The following is a 19,853-nucleotide window of genomic DNA, read 5'->3' as shown; positions in this document are numbered from 1 at the left end:
CAAGAGCTGGGGGAAAGGCATCTTCTGGGCTGCTAGCTTCTGCTGCTGCTGAACCAAGTGGCTTCAGGCAGATGGCAGGCTCTCAGGCCTTGGGAAGAGCACACAGAAAGTCATCTCCATGAGCCCCGAGCCACACACCATGTCCTCCTCACAGCAGTGGTCTCCAAAGCCAGAGGAGGCTGAGCACCAGAATGACAAGTCTCCATAGTCTGGCAACAGGCGTGTGAGTAGGGAACAGAGGATCATTGGGTTTCCTCTCAGGGTTAGAGATGGGGGTCATGGTGAGCAACTTTGTCCGGCTTGTCCGCTAGATCAGAAGGTCCATAAGATCAGGACCCAGCTTTTGCTGTAGCTTGAATGTTGAAGGCCACCAGCCCACAGGGACGACAGGTATGGTGGGGATCAGGTGTGATAGGACTGAACGAAACTAAGTTGGGAGGCAACTGAGTCTCCCCACAGTCTACCTCCTTCCACCCCCAGCCTTCTCAGCAGGCCCTACAGAAGCCAAAGGAGGAATACTTCCATGGACCAGGCCCAGCTTCCCAGGTGCCCCAATCCCTGAGATCCCTGACCCTCCAGACATGGTTAGTGACTCATTCTCTTGCTCTCCACGCCGGGCTTGCCCTGCCTCTGCCTTTCTCCTCTCTCCTGACTGTGTGCCCAGCCTCTGCCCTTCTCCTCTCTCCTGACCATGTGCCCAGCCTCTCCTTTAACTCCACCACTTAAGAGGGACAGGGCTGCCTCTGTGTGAAAGTCTTTGTGAGGTCTCTCTGTGTAGAAATGCCCACCCTACTAGCCAACTTACCCATTATTCAGCTGACACAGTTCCCTTCCCGTGGTCCCTAGCAGTCTCTGAGCCCAGTGACTTTGATCCCTAGCTCCAGGCTTATCCCGAGCCATGTGCATCTCCGTGGTGCCAGCAGGTCAGCAACAGGACCAGCTAGAGCCACAGGCCTAGGGGCAGCATCCCAGGAAAGGGAGGGCTCAGGAAAGCTGGAGGGGCTTGGAAAAAGAGGGAGGGGGAATACTGAGAGGGATAATGAGCCGGAGCCAGGCTGACCTCATAAAGAGCATGGCAGCCAGCTCTCCCCTCCCATTTAAGCTCACCAAGCCCCATATTGCTTTGTATCTCAGATTAAAATCTCCTGGAATTTAGGAGTTGCTTTTCCTAAGCCCTCCCTGAACTTAAACTACTTTCCAAGAAAGCCGACAGATAACCTTTCAGACAGGCCATAGCCAGTCTTCATGGATGCCTGAGAGAGGGACCTGGGCATCAGCGCACACAGAGCATCCTTCTGGAAAACCAGTGGGTTCTTCATATCTGGGGTCCCTAGCTGTGGGGCGTCAGCCCAACAGTCACTGCTTAGCAGCCACACTGGTGTATAACGGGGCGGCTCCAGAAGCAACTTACAAGTAATTGTAGTGACCAGATTAGAGGAAACAGGCAAATGGGCAGAATGTCAGAAATGCGGTGACGTGAAGCATGTGGGCCAGTGCATGCTGGGGCACAAATCCGAGGGCAGTGCCCAGGCATTGCAGCAGCAGAGCAGAGAGGTGGACTTACCTGTAGGGGGCACTCAGATGTCAGCTCAGACACACAAACACACACACACACACACACACACACACCACTCAGATGTCACCTCAGACACACACACACACATCACTCAGATGTCACCTCAGACACACACACACACACACACACACACACACACACACACACACCACTCAGATGTCACCACAGACACACACACACAACCCTCTAGTTCTAGCCACCTCCACACCCTTGTTCATCAGCTCCTTCCAGAGCAAAGCCAGTGGCAGAAGGAGCTGAGGAGTGGAGCTGCTGCCACATGCTCCCCAGCAGCCTGCTCACAATGGGCAAATCAAAGAGGGGATTTAGGCAGAGGCCATACCACTTTGAGCCTGCATCTGATGAACATCCCTTCCACTGTCTGAGGGAAGCACCCATGAGCCTCTCCTAAGAGTCTGTAGGACAGCTCTGCCAGCTACAAAAAGTTCACCTGCCAAGGCACTACCCAAAATTTGCAACATGAACATCCCAAAGCCATGTGAGGTCACCTGCTTGAACTCTTGGGATTCAGAAAGGGGAGGAGCATGAGGTCATAGTTAGGGTGCCCAGCAGAACCAGAGTAGTTACAGCAGTTGCTCCCACTGTCCAGGTGGCACACAGTCACCACCTCTTCTTGCCCAGATTTCCAACAACTTTCAATTGCAGATCAAGTCCTTGGCAGGATGTACAAGGTGTTCCATGCAGGTCTTCAGGGTGTCTTCAGGGTCATCCCCCTGCCCCTTCCCCGGCCCAGCAAAAGTGTGAGACCAGCTGCAGGCAACTCACAGAGGTAAGCCAGCTCTGGGTACTCATAAATGAGCACAGACAGGATCTGAGGGTCTCTGTCCTCTGGACTGTAGGACCCGAGACACAAAGATAAGTGGGACTGGCTGCCTCTGCCCCATGAACTAGGGGAGCAGGGACCTGGTGCTGGCTTTTATTAGCCATGTTCTGAAGCGGGGCCATTGCCCCAGGCTGCCTTCGCACCTGCCCTCCCTCAAGCTGGTTCTAGGTGAAACCAAAGCAATCCCCTGGGAGTAAGAGCTGTACCGACTTAAGACCGCCTTCAGACTCCAGTTTAATGGAGCTGCAGGGTACTGGGCTGCCTTTCTTGGTGTGCTGTGTGTTTCTGGATGGCTCAGCATTCTACACACACACACACACACACACACACACACACACACGAGGCCATTGTAGTGACCTGGAAAGAGGAAGCCTGGGTGGTAGATATGTGGCCATTCTGTACTCTCAAATGCTTTTATTTTGTGTGTGCTTTGCTTGCATGTAGAACCATGCACCGTGTGCATGCAGGGCCCACAGGTCTCCTGAAACTGAGGTTCCGGACATTTGTAAGTTGATACGTAGGTGCTGGAGACTTGAACCTAGGTTTCTCTGGAAGAGTAGCCAGGGCTCTTAACTGCTGAGCTATCTCTCCAGCCCCCAGGTCTGAACTATTAAATCAGCATGCTAGGACCACTGATGACAAGCCTACCACCTTAATATGAGAGAAGATAGGAACAGAGTTCTTCCTTTCACCAAAGCCAATGGCCCCCTCTCCCTGCAGCTGACCCGGAAGGAAAACAAAACCTATGGGGACAGACCCATCAGTGTTACAGTCAGTTATGCCTGAGAATGAATGAGTTTATCAGATCCTTCCTGAGAAAAGATTTTTCTGAGTAAAAGACTAGTGGTAATACAAAAAGGCACTGGGCTCCGGATCAGAGTGGGCGGGAGGGGGACATGGCAAAGCGGGAAACGCAGTACGTGGTCGGTGTCTGATGACTCCTTTCCAGTCTTGAAAATGCCTCAGAGAGCAGTGACCAAGTCTAGGACTTGGTGCGAGAATGTCACAGGCACACAGAGTACCCGCTGGGAGCAGGTAAGACAGATAACTCTGGAGTTGGCAAACACCCCAGCCTGATACTGGCAGTGAGCTGGAGAAAGGGGCCGTCTCTAGACAGGACATGGAGACTCCATGGCTGGTGTGCCAGGGCTGTGTTCTGGGCTCAGGGTAGAGAGTGCCTGCATCTGGAGGAAGCATCAGAACACATCTGCCTCCCCGCCCCCCAGGCAGGGCTGGGGAGGGGCCAGAGGTGGAACACTCATGTTCCTGGCCCCCAGGGACCCTGACCACACTGGCTGAGAGACAGAAAGGGAATGAGAACAAGGGTCAGGAGTGCTGCAGGCCAGGGGCTGGCATGAAGAAGGACCCTTGGGGTGCATGTCTGTAGGTCTGTCCTGGCATGGCTTTCACACCTGTGGGACAAAGGCCAATTAGAACAAGGAAACGGGGTTCATGGGACTATGGGGGAAGGCACCTCTGAACAAGATAACCCTTTAGTCAACCAAGCCTCCGCCCACCCACACTGGGTAAGGACCCCAAACCTTACAGTTAGATGGGGCAGGCTTTGCTAAGCTACGGCTCAGTCAAGCCAAAACAGGGCTCCCATTACTCTCATGGGTAAGTCATCTAAAGAACACACAGGGGAGCAGAACCTGGGTACCCAGACCACTCAACGGCAACCCAGTTAGAGCTGTGCATTTGGATAGGTTGGGTGGGGGGGCTTCCATATCTCAGAGCTGGGCGCCTTCTGCCCCACTCACCTCGGCATCCAGGGACATGGCTGATTTGTTTCCCCATTGAGCCCTCCTGGTGACGGATGCCTCTTTCTGTACCTCCTGATCAGAGTAGAGACCGAGAACTCAGAGGTAAAGAGGGACTTGGGACCCCCACCTGCCCCTTCCTGATGTGTTTGTTCTTCCTGAAGAAACAAGGACTCAGACCCACTCCTCTCCTCAGCTCTCACCCACAGGTTGGGTTTCTACCCTATACCCTTTGCCACCAGCTCCATTTCTGAAATGACCCATTGCTGTCAGGCCTATCCCTCCTCTGACCTGATATGTGGGTAAGGGTACCTGAGCGCCCTGGTCTCCAGAATCCTGGGTCTTGCTGATCCACAGGTTAAGTCTTGATGTCACAACCCCTGACAGTCGCAGATTCTCCTAGAAAGAAAACTCTCACCTTAAGGTTTGGAGTCCCTGACAACACTAAGGCTCTTCCAGAGGCCCCAGAATGGGGACGAGAGTCTCTCTACCACAACATCCACTTGACACAAGCTATGTGTAGCTGGGACAGGTCCCACCCTGGGGAGTTCTGCACCCAGTTAAGGAGACTCGATCAGAACAATACAGTTTCTAACACTGCCGAGGCTGAGGCCCAGGCTTCAAGGATGTCAGACCAGAGCCCCAGCAGTTGGGATCTGACCCTCACCTTTCTGATGGTTGGTTCTGTGCGGCTCTGGCCTGCCAGCTCCTTCTCAAAGAGGTGGCGCTTGCTGGCTACACCGGCAGGAGTCACAAGAACCTCTGTGCGGGAGGAGCTTGGAGACCTGACAGATTCGGATCTCTGTAAATCAGAGATAAGAGTGGCTGAGCCATAGCTGTAATGTTCATAAATAACGCCCTCCACCCCGGCACAGGCTCTGGAGGAATCCTCCGCTCCTACCTGTATGGCTGTGTGGTATCTCTCCAGTTTCTCTCCCAGCTTCACCGTGCTAGCTGGCAGCCTCACACTGGCACTGTAGGATGGGAAGACAGATTTGAGATGCACCAGCCTAGACTCCGCCCCCCCAGAGAGGCTAGGCCTGCCCCCAGGGCTTGAAGAACAACCCCTAATACCCCATCCTGAGGGCCAAGAGGGAGGACAGGGACTGATGAAGAAGATGCCTTTGTTGCAGAGAGGATTGCAATGACTTGGTCAGGGTGAAGTTTACAGACTCCAGGAACCTCTACATCTCTGAGGAACAGCCTGTCTACTCCAAGGGGCCTTTGAGGATTAGACGAGCTTCCCACTGTTCCCTTCCTGCCTCCTCCTCTCACACCCGGTCCCTTCTACTCACTCAGTTCTCACAGGCTGCGAGGTCACGATAGCCCCTGCACTACCCCCCACACCCGGCTCACACTGCTGTCCCTGCGTCTGCCTGCCTGGGTGGCTATGGGTTTAATGGTCTCAAGTGAGTTACTTGAGGTTAGCCACTGTCTTGTCTTTGTTCTCCTCTTGCTCTGTCCCCTCTCCCAGCCCTGCACCTAGGAACATAAGCCCTTATTAAAGGTTTAACAGATAGGTAAGTACAGCACAGGTGGGTGAAACTTTAACACCAGCACTAAAGTTTAGATTTTATTTTTGTCCCCGCCCCCTCCCCCAAGCGATGTTCCATCCCCCATCTACTTGGCTCAGTGATACAAGGGTGGTTACTAAGTATGCAGGTTCCCGGCCACTGCTCCGGGCCTGCCACAGCCAAGTCTTTTCCTTCTTTGTCCTAACCATAGTCTCCCTTCTGGAAAGCTCTCTTACCCTTTCTCACCCCAACTCCAAGATAGACCAAAGCCTCCTCCCTCTTCAGAGACCCATCAAAGCTGCGTCTCCTCCAGGCAACTCTTCCGGGGCCCACAGGACAAGTACTCCCGACAGCACACAAGCTGTGATGGCACTGCCACCCAGCGTCATCTAAACCTACCCCAGGACCTCCTATCAATCCTGTCGCCCCGCCAGATCTAGAGTCCCAGGCAAAATCTGCACCTTCCCTAATGTATGCTGTGGCACAGCCTGGCACACCAATGGCAAGTGAAAACAGATAAACACATAGCCAGAAACAAGATCAGGCCTCTAGGCAGCTCACCTGCGGGTTAAGGTTGTTTCTGAGTTGTCTTTCCTGGGGCTCATCTGAAATAAAAAGGCAAGAAGGCAAGAGGGTCTTAGGCAAGTCCATGCCTGATGGAGGAAGGTCATTGGTTAAGTAATAAAGAAACTGCTTGGCCTCATAGGTTAAAACATAGGTGGGAGGAGTAAACAGAACAGAATGCTGGGAGGAAGAGGAAGTGAGCTGAGAGACGCCATGCTCCCCTCTCCCGGGTAGACATGATAGCTCTGCTCTCTGAGGCACACGCGATGAAGCTCCGACCCAGGATGGACATAGGCGAGAATCTTCCCGGTAAGCGCACCTAGCAGTACTACACAGATGATTAGAAATGGGCTAGTTCAGGTGCAAGAGTTAGCCGAGAAGAGGCTAGATAGAAATGGGCCAAGCAATGTTTAAATGAATACAGTTTGTGTGTTGTTATTTCGGGCATAAGCTAGCAGGCGGCCGAGGTGCTGGGGACACAGCCCTGCCACTCCTATTACAACACATGCCCCCTCTCCAGTGAGGAGTCTAGCTCCCAGGATGAGTCTTCTTCCTGAGAATAACCACCCCCCCAAGTGCCAAGCCTTCATTAAAAGTCTTAATCTGGAAGCACCTGCCTTCACTCTTCTGTGTGGGTTCAAAGCCCTTCCAACTGCACTGCGCCCCAGCCAAGGTACCTGTTATGACCTGTGTTCCTATCTGCCTCTCTACTAACCAAGCCTTGAGGGTACTGGTCAACCTCAGGCATATGGTCTTCCCCAGGGCCTGGCATGCATCAAGTCACAAGGCACATTCAACCAACAGATGAGCAGATGACCCAGTAAACAAAAGGACCAAGAATAAGCCCTGAAACAGGCAAGACTTTACAGTCTCATCACATAGAAGCAAGGAAGGGGCAGAGAACACTGGAGAGAAACCTGCTGCTCTCTGTCCTTCCCTCCTCCTAAGGAAGATACAAGAGAGCCAAGACAGGTCAGTCTGCTCTGGCAAGTTCATCTTCCTGCAGTCCTGATCTTATCCACTAGGTGGGACTGCTCGTGTGTATTTTCTCTCTCTCTCTCTCTCTCTCTCTCTCTCTCTCTCTCTCTCTCACACACACACACACACACACACACACACACACACACACACACATACACACACACTTTCTAGGTCTTCAGCCTGCTCGCGTTGGACACCATGGAAAGTAAAAGCTCCTGCCTGTCTAAAGAGACTTCCTGTTGTGTAACCTAGGCTCTTGCTTAATGGGTCCTGGTTTCCTTTGCCTACTCTGAGGCGGATTAATGACTAGGCTTCACCCAGCCCTTACCCGAAAGGAGATGGTCCTGGGGCTGGAGCGTTTGAGGGAGCTGCTGTAGGTGAGCAGAGTAGGTGAGGATATGTCTGCCTCTTCATCCTTGCTGGGAATTTTCACCTGAGTGAAACAAAGATGTCAGATGAGAACTCACCTTCCTCCGTAAAAGGGTAAGGTGCTCCTAGGCCCAAGAGGCCCCCAAGCCCAAACTTCCAGGAGGCCTTCAGGTGACCTGGCTCATCCCAAAAGCTAGAGATGTCTCACTCTCCCGCCCCTGCTATACAGTGACCACACAGCCTCGTGTAGCCCAACCACCAGGCAGAGTTTTAGTTTGGAAAGATCTGAGGTTGTCTAAGCTTGCTATCTAGCCCAAGGTTCCTGTGCTTAATAGCTGTCCGTTTCCTCAGCAGGCTCTGTAGTGGATAGGGAACAAGGTTACCCAGGCTCTGAACAGACATAAATGGCTTTGGGGGCCGGAGTCCAGGACCTGGATGAGGATGTGGTTGGAGATCCCAGTACTCTGCACACGGCCCCTTTTGGTTCCAACAATCTCCCTCTGACTCAGTGCCCTATTCGGACAGTAGTTAGGAACTCTGACTAGCTAGGAGAGAAAAAAACTACCAAGGCCAGCCCAACAAGGGAGGAGAGGAGGAAACAAGGGAGATACAGGCCTCAGGGCTGGACTGTCAAGGAGGGCAAAGGGGAAAGGGGCAATGCCAACCTGGAGTGTGATGGGTGGGAAGCGAGAAGCCTTAGTAGGAGGGTCTGTTGTACCCTGCTCTGCAGAGGAAGGTGGGCTCTTCCCAGGGGCAGCCGTTCTTCTGGGCTCCCTTGTGGTGGCCTGGCTTCCTCCAGGGCCTGGGGGCTGCTCTGAGGCTGTTGCCTTCTTTGAAGTCAGCTTTGTCTCTGATACTAGTGACTTCTCAAAGATGGATGCTTTCTCTGACACCAGCCTCCTCTCTTGCATCTTCTCAGAGACCACGGCTTTGTCTAGAACTGGAGCAGGCCTTTTCTCTGGTGCTGCTGTCTTCAGAGATGTGAGTGTCTTCTCGGGGATGGGCGACTTGTCTGACACACTCGTTCTTTCTGGAACCAACTTCTCTGGGCTGTGCTTCTTCTCAGCCGGGGATGCTTTCTCTGTGGCTGCCCCCTTCTCTGAGGGGCAGGCTTTCTCTGAAGTCAGTCTCTTGGCAGGCACTGGAGTCTTCTCTGGGCCAGGCGCTTTCTCAGAGACCAAGGTCTTCTGCTGGACCTCTGCCTCCTCTGGAAGCTCCTTTCCCCCTCCCCCAAGCTCTCTTCCCTTTAGGGGCTCTTCTTCCTGGGCCCAAGGGCCTCGCTGCTCCCGGCTCAGTCTCCGGCGAGGCAGGGGCTCCGCTTTCTTCTTGGGCACAAGGGGCTGCGTCAAGGTCTGCTCGGGGCCTGGGCTGTCCTTTTCCCCCTCTAGCGTCTCCTGCACCGGAGCCTGGACAGCCTCTATCACCTGCCGCCTCTGTCGCCGTTCCTTACGAGTCCTAAGGATGGCCTGTATGTCTTCCTCTTCATCTTTGGAGGCTGAGGGTGATGGCTTGGGGACCTCTGCTTCCTCCACACTGGGAAGCCTGAATCAAAACACACAGGGAGTCAAGGTGGACAGAATCAGATGATGTCAGGAGTGAGGGTGACCCTGGGTGCAGATGACTCAGTGAGATGCCTCCAGGGCCACCAAGGAGGAAGCAAATAAGTCAGACCCTGCTCTCCCTGTCCCACCACCACTATTTCAAAAATAACCACTTTTCTGCATTCTGTGTACCGCACCGCCCTTCCGAAGGGTCAGTTGAGCAAAGCAACCCAGGGCTCTAGTGAAAATCACAAGTTGCTGTGCAGTGTACAGTGAACGGTTCCCTGTTCATCCACAGCCACTAACACTGATCAAGCAACTGCTTTATAGGTTCTAGGCCTGGAGCAATATTGGCCAGGAGGGCTCAAAGGAGTGAGTTCAGGCTCTGTCCATCAGAACTTAGAGGAGGCCATGGGAAGTAACTGGTAGGGAGCTAGAAGGAAAGCCAGGGCTTCTGAGGCCCCATTCTGTCCTCCATAGGGTATGCGTGAAACGTGGTGGCAGCCCTGGGTTTGGATCAGTCCACGGAACACAGCCTGGTCTTCCGTCATTCGGAGATATAAAGGAACAGGAGCAACATAAGATAACTGTTCGAAACTCAGAGGTCCTAGTCTCTCGCTAAAGGAGTCTACGCCTGCTGTCACCCTGCTTTCCATGTGATTTCAGGCAAATTAACTTACTGTCTGAGCTTTCCAAACCTGTAAACTGAGCTTGTTAAGCGGTGTAACGAGAGCCATCTCATGAGAGCAAAGTCCTAGCACACTGGCAACATTCAGGAAGTTCTGGGTCCTTCTCTTCCTTTCCCTCATAATCCCCAAACCTAGATGTCAAGATTGGTCCCCTTTTGTTCCCCTTGGAATAGAGACAATCAGAGTATGGGGAGGTAGCCTGTTTAAGGGACATTTGACAAAGCTGGATAGACACTGTCGCCACACTCAACTAGGTACAGGTTCTTGATAAGTTCTCTAAGCATGCTTCCTGAGTCTTTCCTCCTGTGAAACAAGTTATCAACAGTGGCCTCTCAGACATCATGAGGATGGAGGGACCACATACATAAATAAAATGTCCAACAGAGTAGGGCTCATAGACAGGCTCACCAAATAGCTTCATGAGTGTGATGACGAATGTAGGGACCACACTTTGGTTGAGGATGGTGAGGAACTTAAATTTCATCTTCCCACCATCAACCTTATTCCTAGACCAAATCTCTAGCAGATCAAACAGATTTCACATAGTCTTCTGGGGCAGGTAGGTCCCCTGCTTCCACTCAGAATGGAGAAATGATGTTCAGATCCTAACCCAGCCATGTACCTCTCCACAGATCTCTGAGCTCCATTCTGGGTGACTTTTGGAGATTCATCGTCTGTGGTTGAACTCAGGTTGCGGTGCCTCCGCCTGCGTTCTCGCTCCTGTTCCTCTTCATCCTCCAATGTCCGCTGCCTGGCCAGGCTAAGAGAAGAAGGCAGGCATCAGCACAGCCCGGAGACCAGGAGGCACCTTCCCTAACCAGAATCCCACAGGCTTGGAGAAGACAATTGCCTTCACTCAGCCCTGTGGCCAGCAGCCCTGGGGCACTGCAGTGCCGATGCTGGGGCAGAGAGGTTGTAAGTACAAACGCACACCAGATGTCAAAGACCCAGGATGAAGAACAAAGTACAAAATTTCTCACTGCAACAGTGTAACTCTCTGTGATGGCCTGTAGTTCCAGCTAGCTAGAAGGCTTGGCCCAAGAACCTCAGGCTACTCTGAGCTACACAGTGAAAGTCTGGTATCAAAAGAAGAAAGAAAGATAAAAAGTATATATTGACTCCATATTGAAATGATCACTATGGAGTGTATTAAAGCAAATAAAATACATTATTTAATTTTCCCTTTTTACTTCTTTAATGTGACTACTAGAAAATTTAATTTTTTTTCAACGCAGTTCCTTTCTTCACAACTTGCATGGATCTAGTTATACCGGAGTGTCTCCCAGTTAACATCACTAACATTTTGGCCAGATAATTCTTTGTAAGGAGCTGCCTTGCAGGGTACGAAGCAACACCCCTAGATGCCAGCAGAAGTAGTGTCCATTTGGGACAACCAAAGACATCCTCCAGCATTATCAATGCCCCTGAGCTGGATTTTCCTGTGGGAGCAGAAGGTCTCTGGATGATGGGAACAGGGAAGGTGGCATGGTTCTCTCTGAAGGAAGAAGGTGACCTCGTCAAGGTCCTCGCTCTTCTGAGTTCTTGACAGACAATAACGGAGGAATTGCCTCAAAGTTGCTCGCTCTGCACAAAAGCCCTTGGCCTCTGGTGGTCGGGGTAAGGGTAACTCAGAAATGAGACCAAGAGAAAACCACTACATCCTTCCACTTCTCAGGGCCTCCCTCAACTTTTAAAGCCATGTTCTACCTGCCGGGAGCAGCAAGGAAACCCCACATACTCTACATCTGGTTTCCACTCCTGTGACCTCGCATTTGTGGGGCTAACAAGACACTTTCAGGCAGCCGAACCGCCTCCCACTAATCCATTCATGCAGCCAGCCAGGCATCTGGCAATCCAACTAACCCGTGCACATGCCCCTCTCACCATCTTTACCCACATACTCTACCAGAAACCCACCTATTGTCCACCCCCCGCCCACTTTCTCTCCATCCACAGACAAACAACAAATAGACAGTTAACGGCTCTAATGAAAGGCGCCCTTATTCCGTAACGAAGTTTGGGTATTGAGGAAAGTGTGCCTTGGCATATTCCTCTTCCCTATGCATAGTTCTGTCCTTGGAGGGGCAACTTTTGAAAAGCAGGTTGTGTTGGCTTGCAGCTGAAGAAGAGAAGAGAGATAAAAAAAAAAAAACCTTCTTCAAAGAGACCCTTACTTATACATATGTTACAATGAGGTCGGGTTTAAGGTATAATGTGCTAGCCATGTTTACCTATTTCACTTAAGAGATTTCTCAGAACGGGGTGTACAAGTCTTTTTAAAGTGGTTTAGTCACTAATGCTAAAAACAAAAAACAAACAAAAAAACAAAAGAACCCTCCTGGGTGTCAGCAAGAGACAAAAATCAAAACCCCAGACAGGGAGAAGGGCCCTGTCCTTCTCATTGTGTCTATTTCCTGACTAGCCCTGCTGCAAAACTTACAATCTGTACACACTGCACCGCATCTGAAATGTATGTGTGGGCCTCTGGGGTCTGCTCAGGACCTGGTCTAGTTCTCTTGCTCTTGGGCAAGTCACTACCTTCCCCTTTTCACTTTAGAAAAGAACTGCTCTCCTGGGCTGAGCATCCTATCTTTACAGCCAACATTCACTAACCCAGTGCTTTCTGAGGGCCGACAGGTCAGGCACGATTCTAGGAGCTAAAGTCCAACAGGCAAGAAAATAACACATCTGCCTTCATGGAGGTTAGGGGAGTCAAACAACAAGCAAGGAAGCAAACCCAGGACAAAACAATTAGACTCGGCTGGAAAGAGAGAAATGCTTGGGTGTAGAGACCTGGTTCAAGAGAAGGAGCCAGCAGGGTCTGTCTGGTGGCACAGGGTCCCAGAGGGGGGGTTGTGAGTGCAAAGCCGTAGTGTAAGAACTGGGGCTCAGAGGAAGAGGATAGGCTAGGGACAGCCAACAGAGGAGCTAGGCAGGAGCTAGGACAGAACAGCAGATTTTGAAGACCTCTGGCATCTGACATGGAGACCAGCACATAGCCAGTGCCAACGAGTGCAGAAGAAAGATGCAAATGTCACAGGCAGAATCCAGGACTCTCCTCTTCCTGAGAAATCTCCGACTTCTGCCTTGATGCAGAAGAATGCACAGAGGGAGGCAGTCGGGGGCGGGGCTGAAGGCAATCTGCCCCATCTCTCTACATAGGGAAGGGGGTGTCTGCTCATCAATCAAGAAAAGGAGCTACCTTAGAAAAGAACCTTCTGGAATATCCCAATTCTACCATTATGAGGGCAACCTCAGTTCCTCTGCTCATCTGAGTCACAATTGTATCCTGCCTCAGTGCAAAGGGAAAAAGGCTGGGTTTTTTTTTTATGGCCTTGACCATGGGTCTTAAGCAGGACTTCCCTGGGCCTTCACATGAGCCCCGTAATCTCTGAATGTTTACGGACTTATTCTTCAATCACCCCACACTGCACACAAACCTATGGTCTCTCTCCTCCACCAACTGCTGCTGGTGTACAAACAGGGACACTCTTCCTGCTCTCACTCTGCAGGCACCCTGCCCCATCCTAGCTTGGGAACAACTCCTACCCTCCAGAGAAGGTTCATATCCAGAGGAAAGTGAACACTCCCCGACCCACACCCAGCAGGGCTGGGTTGGAACCTCCAGGATTCCTTGACCATGAGCAACACTGTTCCCATAGGCTGCTCACTGCCCTTGGGGAAGCAGGGGGTTTGTTTGCCCTCCTCTGGGGCCCTATGTGGTGTGCCATCAGCCTGAACCAGGTCTCCTCAAACATGACTCATACGAGCTTGGGACAGAGCTAGCTGCAGAAGTCAGGGCCAGGTGTCCTTTAGTGTGTCCAAGCTTTATGCTCAGACCCTAACACTCAAGAAGGGTGATGTGGTCACCAACACCTGCTACTCAGAAATCTCCTGACACCCAGCAAAACATGAGTCCTTTCATTACCTCACCCCACCCCAGGAGAAGAATGTTGTCTCCAATAAGCAAAGATTATTGGCCTGTAAAGAAAAAATGGACAGAAATGGAAGAGAAGGAAGGCCAAAGGTCAGCTTCCTTAGCAGGTACAATTACTGGAACCCCAGAAATAAATCAATTATTTTGGGGGCTTAAAACGGGGCTTGAAAATTCAAATATGGTGAAAAACAAATCAATAAGTAAAAGAATGAAGGAGGGTGGTCTTAGCACTTTACAAATACCACTGATGCTAATCTATACATAGTTATGAGCAAGGTGGTGCTACCCAACTCGGCTCAGAGAAGCCTGAGGCTTGGAGAGTTCAGAACTTTCTGGATGGGGCTTGGTTACTAAAAAGAAGGAACCGAGACCTTCCACCTGAGTCACCGTCTCAAAGTGTCATGCCCTCATGGACCAGAAAAGATGCCCTGCAAGTGCTGGTCCAAATTGGAGCCTAACAGCTGAACATTCAGAAGGAAAAGGGGGCCCGAGCAGGAGCAGGGTAGCCACGCTCAGGGTGCAGTTACAAAAACTGCGGTTTGGGGAAAGCCAGCAACTATGAAGCCCTAGAGCCAGACCCTCTGTGGAATTTGCAGGCCGTACAGCCCAGAGACTTGGCAGCTGACCGTGCAGCCCAGCCAAGCAGCTCGCTGTTCACTCCTCTCCACACCCTTTCCTCCACCTCCTGGCTTTCACTAGGGGAACTATGTCCCTCTCCGCACCTCCAGGTGAGGCTGCTATCCATCCTTACTCCCAATTCATCAACTCCACCCTTTCTCATGGATGGCTAAAGACATCACTGCCCTGTTACACACGGAGTAGAACCCACTTTCCCCAGGGGTCACAGAGAAGCCAAGTACAGGGCAGATGAAGGCTCAGCTGCTCTGGTTTAAGTAGCTAGAGGGTTTGTAAAGATGCTCCAGAAGCACTTAGTGAACCCTGGGGCTCAAAGAGCTGGACCTGGGGAAGGGGAGAACAGTGGAAGGGCCCTCAGGGTGGCTGTAACTCTGGGCCAACCTTCAGCTCCTGACCAGACGGGCCTCCAGCTCCCCCTCCACACGCTGAGGAGCTATTGCGGATGGTCTGAGGTCCTTTCTGCCCCAGACAGTCTAAAGAAAAGTATCAGGAGAATCCAGAGAAGCGCGGGAGGTGAGAAGGCTGTTTAAGGGCCAGGCAAGGAAATGATTAACCACTGGCCACTTAGTCCCCTTGCTCTCGGATCCACCTCTCACCCCCCACAGACAGGCTGGCAGATCCTCATCGGTCACCAGGTCAGCACTGGAGGAAAGGACAAGACTGGCCAGGGCAAGCAGCTCTCCACTGCCCTGCCCCAGGTCTGCAGCTCCTGAGCCTCACGGCTAAGGACAGCGCGTACAGCCTCACGTCTTTGCTTTGGTTCTAGTTAAGGCCACCCTGGGAGGCTCGGTTGCTGGTGACTCACAGCCCTTTCCAGCCCTTTCCTGCAGCCCGCTGGGGCTTGTTGCGCATTCAGAGAGCAGAACAGGAGCGGTCCTCCGTTCCAGGTGTCTCATCAAGGAGACTGCTGGCAGCAGCTGCCTCTGCCCACGGGGTTCCATGAAGACTGGGACTGGGCAGGGAGGCCAGACTAGGTCTTCCGGTGGCAGGACTGGTTCCCCAAGGCTTCACTACCACTTAGCCTGGACATCCCATGGGAACTCAGCCCCACCCTGCAGCCACAGAAGTCTATGTCCAACTGAGCAGCGGACAAGCTAAGACCAGACCTCATCCCCATTAAAAATCCTAGTCCCCCAGCCAAATACACACACACACACACACACACACACGGGGGGGGGGGGGGGGTTGAAAATAAAAAAGTAAATAGAATAAAATTACAAACACCCTCAGCAGTCTGGGCACTTTGAAGGAAGTGAGCCCTGTTTTGTATTTATAACCTAACACGCAGTTCTAACATCTTCAGCAACCATTTAGATGGAACTCGTTGGGAGCAAGCTCAGCTGCCCACATGGGCATCGCATCTCTACACAGGCCATAAACATGCTCACCCACACAGACACTGCACTCCTTGTATCTGAACATAAATTCATAGGCACTAACGTGCCCACACCCAGAAACAAAGACACTCCTGCACCAACCCCACGCACACTGACCCACAGGCAGAGTCCAAGGCCTTGCCCCCGCACCAGCTCCACCCTCGGCACATACCTTCCCTGGGGTGTGTCTGACCTCTAAGGCAGCCTGGGTTCCCTCTCCAGAGCAATGGATCTCACCCTCCTTCTGGCTTACCTTTCCCCTTATCTAGATACCATGGGCCTCTCTGTACTAAGACTGAGGGCACCCACACCTCAGAGCAGGGTCCCAAGGGTCTGAGGAGGTCAAATGGATGAGAGTCTGTGAGAGAGTGAAACAGAAAAGAGAAACAGGAAAGAAAGAAAAAAAGTGAAATCCTCTGAAGCCCTTGGGGAGACCCCAAGGGGCAGCAGTTTTTAGGTGGTGGAAATTGTGAGAGATGCCTTGATAAGCAAGGTTATGGTACCCTTGCTGCTAGAGTGTTGCTAGGCTGCACCTACGAGATAGCTCTGACCCCATAGTAGGCCTGAAGACCTAAGTCTACTTGAGAGAGGACAAGAGACCAATTTTACCCTGACTGGAGCCTAAGAAATAGGAAGAGCATGGCTCCAGTGTGGGCCTCTGCTCCTTTAGGACAAAGGATGTGTTCCAAGTTAGGGACTCAGTGGAAGGACAGGGGAGGAAAGATGCTCATTTCAATGGTTCTGGAGAGGTAGGGGGCAGCTCCAAGAGGAGGCACAAAGAGAGGGGCTGCCTCTTAGGTACCCACCCCTCCTAGGCTGCTCTGACCCTGATAGGCTGTCCAGCAGGCAGGCATAGCACATACAGTTTCTGACCCATTGGGACCAGTTCACAAACTTAGATAGCAACACGGGCAGGGATAGCAACTATCCTGCTCCCAGCTTAGATGCCACTCCAAATGCGAACTGAGAATCTGGGCCTCTCTTAGGATGGGGGAGCTGCTTTCTCTGACCCTAGTCACAGATTCCGGCTCCGTTGACTCCATTAGGTGGGGCTAAAGGACACTCCCTAGACCTACTCTAAAACTCTAGAGAGGAGCAGAGACTGGGGGTCCACTCAAGAATAAGGCTTGGAGTAACTCTTGGACCTTCCCAGCCCCGTAAAATGTTCCTTTGCTCTCACAGACAGTGGCACCCTGGGCTGTCCAGGCTGCGGACCAGCCTTCTCCTAGCCTACTCTTTAGGACCTAAGGGTACAGGAAGCTGCGGAGCAGGGAAACCACCCTCCCTGTCATCTGAGGGGTCGAGAGTTTGGTCTCAAGTCTGTCCCCACGAAAAGCAACAAGACTAGGGTCCCGCTCCACCAGGGTAGCAGGCCTGTGTCCGGGAGAGGAGATCCGAAGAGGCGAAACTACACCCCAGCCCCGGCCCACCCAGCCTCGGTGACCGCTCTCACCTGGACAGCGCGGACCAGTCCTTCCTGCTGACCGACATGCTGCCGAGCCCCGCGGCCGCCGCGTGCCGAGCTCCGCGCTCCGCCGCTCACCTGCGGCCCCTCCCCCGCGCCAGGTAGGGTCACATGGCCGCTTATCTCAGCCCGGCTCTGCCCCGCGCCGCCGCGCTCCCATTCGCCGGCCCCAGGAGCTGCCTCTGGGGTGTGGGCGTCCCAGACAAAGCCGCGCTGATCTCCGCCGGGGCGGGTCTCCAGCGCGGCCGCTCTGCGGGACTGTCCACCGAACTGCGGGCTGCAGCGAAGCCGGGGCTAGCGCGGGGTTGCACTGCTGCTGGGGGTGAGGGCGGGAGACTTCCTGCTCAGAACCAGTTGGACCAGCTTGGCGCCGGCCCGCGTCTTCTCTCCGAGTCGCGGTCCGGAGTGCCAGGGAGTAAGGTAGGGGGCGGGACCCAAAGATCGGGGTCAGGCTGAGCTCGCTGCCTGGAAATCGACTTAGTCCGCAGAAACCCAATAGCTGGAAGCTGAACAGAAAAGTTAGAGTAGGTACCGTAATCTCGGGTGTAGAGTGCCGGCAGCTGTGAGGAAGTGGGGACTCCTAGAGAACACCCCAAAGTCAGAAACTTTCTTAAAGACTCTGGTGAGATGAGCAGACGCTCATGAGAAACATCCCCAAGAAAGCTAGCCTCTCCCAACGGGAGATGAGGCTCAAACCCTCCAACAGGGAGGGAGTGCACACGGCTATAAAAATATATGCACCAAAGGCAAGAACCCTGCTTTCTGATACCCACCATAGGCTAAGGGGCAGGGCTTAACTGTGCCATAGAAGCAGTTTCGCTCCTCCAGGAAGCATGAGGACCATAGATAACTGAGACTAATATCGCACCAACCTAAGGCAACTCGGACACCACCCATGGGCACCCATTTGGGTGGGAAATCAGGTGAAGCCAGGATCAAGTACCTGGATGGGAATTTTACCTTCCCTGAGAGATCAGAAACGGAACCAACGGCTACTGCAGGCCCTGCTCAAAGAAGGATGGGTACTACCCAACCCACAGAATAAGAAGTCAGAGCTGGCGTAATTGCCTCCAGAGATCCACCTGTCTTTGCCTCCTAAAGCCTGGAAGAGCTGGGATTAAAGGCATGAGCAAGGGGGCTATTTTTTGTAATCTACAAAAGAAACAAAGGGGGGTTTAGTCAAAGTTAACTTTGTGCAGGAGGTGGGGTTAGCAGGAGCATGGGAAAGCTGAACTGTCAGAGGTAATTGCCAGAGCTGATGAGTTGAGCCAGGGATACAGAGGACCAGGAATTCCAGAGGGCTTAGGGAGGAAGTTGGCTATAGACCACAGAGGGTTTCTTGATATTTTAACCTGACAATTAATTCTCGGTTTGGGGAGCTATCTCGGCATTGTCAGATAGTCCGCTGCCCACAATACCCATTTGAATTTAAAGTCTTAGGAGGAGCTGTTCAGGAGATCTTTGGACGTTGGTGTAGGAGCTTAGGAGACGGCTTGGCATTGTGTGCCCTATAACCCAAGGACAGGGATTGAGCAGGAAAGAGAAAAGAACACAGAGTTGGTATCTATGCCCATGTTTTCCTGACTTCCCAAACATCTTGAAAACAAATCTCCCCTCAGTGTCCCTTAACACTTTGCTGAGCACACTGGGTGCTTAAGAACAGTTTGGAGAAGTAAATTAGCTTTATTTAAGAAAATCTGCACCATTGAAGTTGACATTTGTAGTCTTAGTCATGAGGAAGCTGAGATCGAGGGGGTTCCAGGCATCTAGACCCCAGACCTCTCGGATGAGGGTATGGTGCCTCAGTGGCTCTCAGGGTTGCAAAGGGAGTGTAAGTGGCAAAGGTGACCGTGTTCCTGTTCTCCAACAACTGCGTTCCTGGATAGAAAAGACTCTTGGACATGAACACCAGAGGAGAGGCCCATGACTGTTCAGAGAAGCTACTGGGACACAGAAGCCTGGAAGGGAATGAATGAAGGATGGTATCTCCATCATCTCAGCTTTTCTTGGCAGTGAAAATGAACATACTGCTGAGGGGTGAATTTTTGACCGGGCATTGAAAGAGAAAAGGCAAAATGCATTTATCTAAAGCTTACAGGAAGGCACGAACCTCAGCAGTGCACAGATTAGGGGTTCAAAAACACGTAGACATGTACAAAGACAGCCAGAGGATTGTATAGCAGTCCCCTATCCTCAGAGGATCTAAGACTTAGGGAATGGCTGAAATCACAGAGAGTCCCAACCCTGCATGTGATCTTTTCCCTATACATGCTTAAGAGAAAGCTTGATCTATAACATAGACACAGTAGGAGATTACAAAGAATGGCTAAGAATAAAAGGCTGGCAGTGGTGCTCGATGGGAAAACATATGTTTAGCAATTATAAAGCCCTGGATTCATCACCTGCACAGAAAACAAGCAAGCAAAAAACAAACAAAAGCCAACAACAACAACAACAAAAAAACCCTAATGAAACAGAGCAAGTGGGGGGCAGGGAGTGTTCATGCCTATAATCCCAGCACTTGTGAGGCAGAGGTAGAAGGATTGCCAGGGGCTAGAGTCCAGCCTAAGCTACATAGTGCGTTCCAGGCCAGTCTGAAATACA

The 19,853-nt window shown here is 52.1% G+C and overlaps 1 protein-coding gene and 1 long non-coding RNA gene across 2 annotated transcripts; one reads left to right on the top strand and one right to left on the bottom strand.

Moving 5' to 3' along the window:
* LOC121446596 lies at nt 1-2,315 on the top strand. The gene is made up of 3 exons (XR_005974069.1): nt 1-223; nt 481-584; nt 2,240-2,315. It is a non-coding gene; the product is annotated as an uncharacterized LOC121446596 (long non-coding RNA).
* A 492-nt stretch (nt 2,316-2,807) lies between these two features.
* On the bottom strand, nt 2,808-17,642 carry Lad1 (ladinin 1). Its single transcript, XM_041649311.1, has 10 exons — nt 17,238-17,642; nt 10,458-10,595; nt 8,271-9,147; nt 7,565-7,669; nt 6,253-6,296; nt 5,079-5,151; nt 4,845-4,979; nt 4,490-4,576; nt 4,178-4,252; nt 2,808-3,829 (listed from the first exon to the last, which is right to left on the bottom strand). The coding sequence occupies exons 1-10, from the start codon at nt 17,273-17,275 to the stop codon at nt 3,824-3,826; spliced, it is 1,578 nt and encodes a 525-aa protein (XP_041505245.1). The 5' UTR covers nt 17,276-17,642; the 3' UTR covers nt 2,808-3,823.
* Between the last annotated feature and the right edge of the window lie 2,211 nt (nt 17,643-19,853).

This window comes from Microtus oregoni, unplaced genomic scaffold, assembly GCF_018167655.1.
Source record: "Microtus oregoni isolate MIOR12 unplaced genomic scaffold, Mior012 000003F_ref0000135, whole genome shotgun sequence".
NCBI classification, from domain to species: Eukaryota; Metazoa; Chordata; class Mammalia; order Rodentia; family Cricetidae; genus Microtus; species Microtus oregoni.
Note: the sequence above shows the minus strand (reverse complement) of the source record. Positions and strands in the feature narration are given on the sequence as shown.

What these genes read in the sequence shown, in the direction of transcription:
- Lad1 (XM_041649311.1), bottom strand. Translation starts at nt 17,275, where the DNA reads ATGTCGGTCAGCAGGAAGGACTGGTCCGCGCTGTCCAG. An exon ending in CCAGGACCATCTCCTTTCGG is followed by an intron (nt 6,297 to 7,564) that starts GTAAGGGCTGGG and finishes TTTTTATTTCAG; the next exon opens with ATGAGCCCCAGGAAAGACAA. An exon ending in CTGGAGACCAGGGCGCTCAG is followed by an intron (nt 4,253 to 4,489) that starts GTACCCTTACCC and finishes TACTCTGATCAG; the next exon opens with GAGGTACAGAAAGAGGCATC.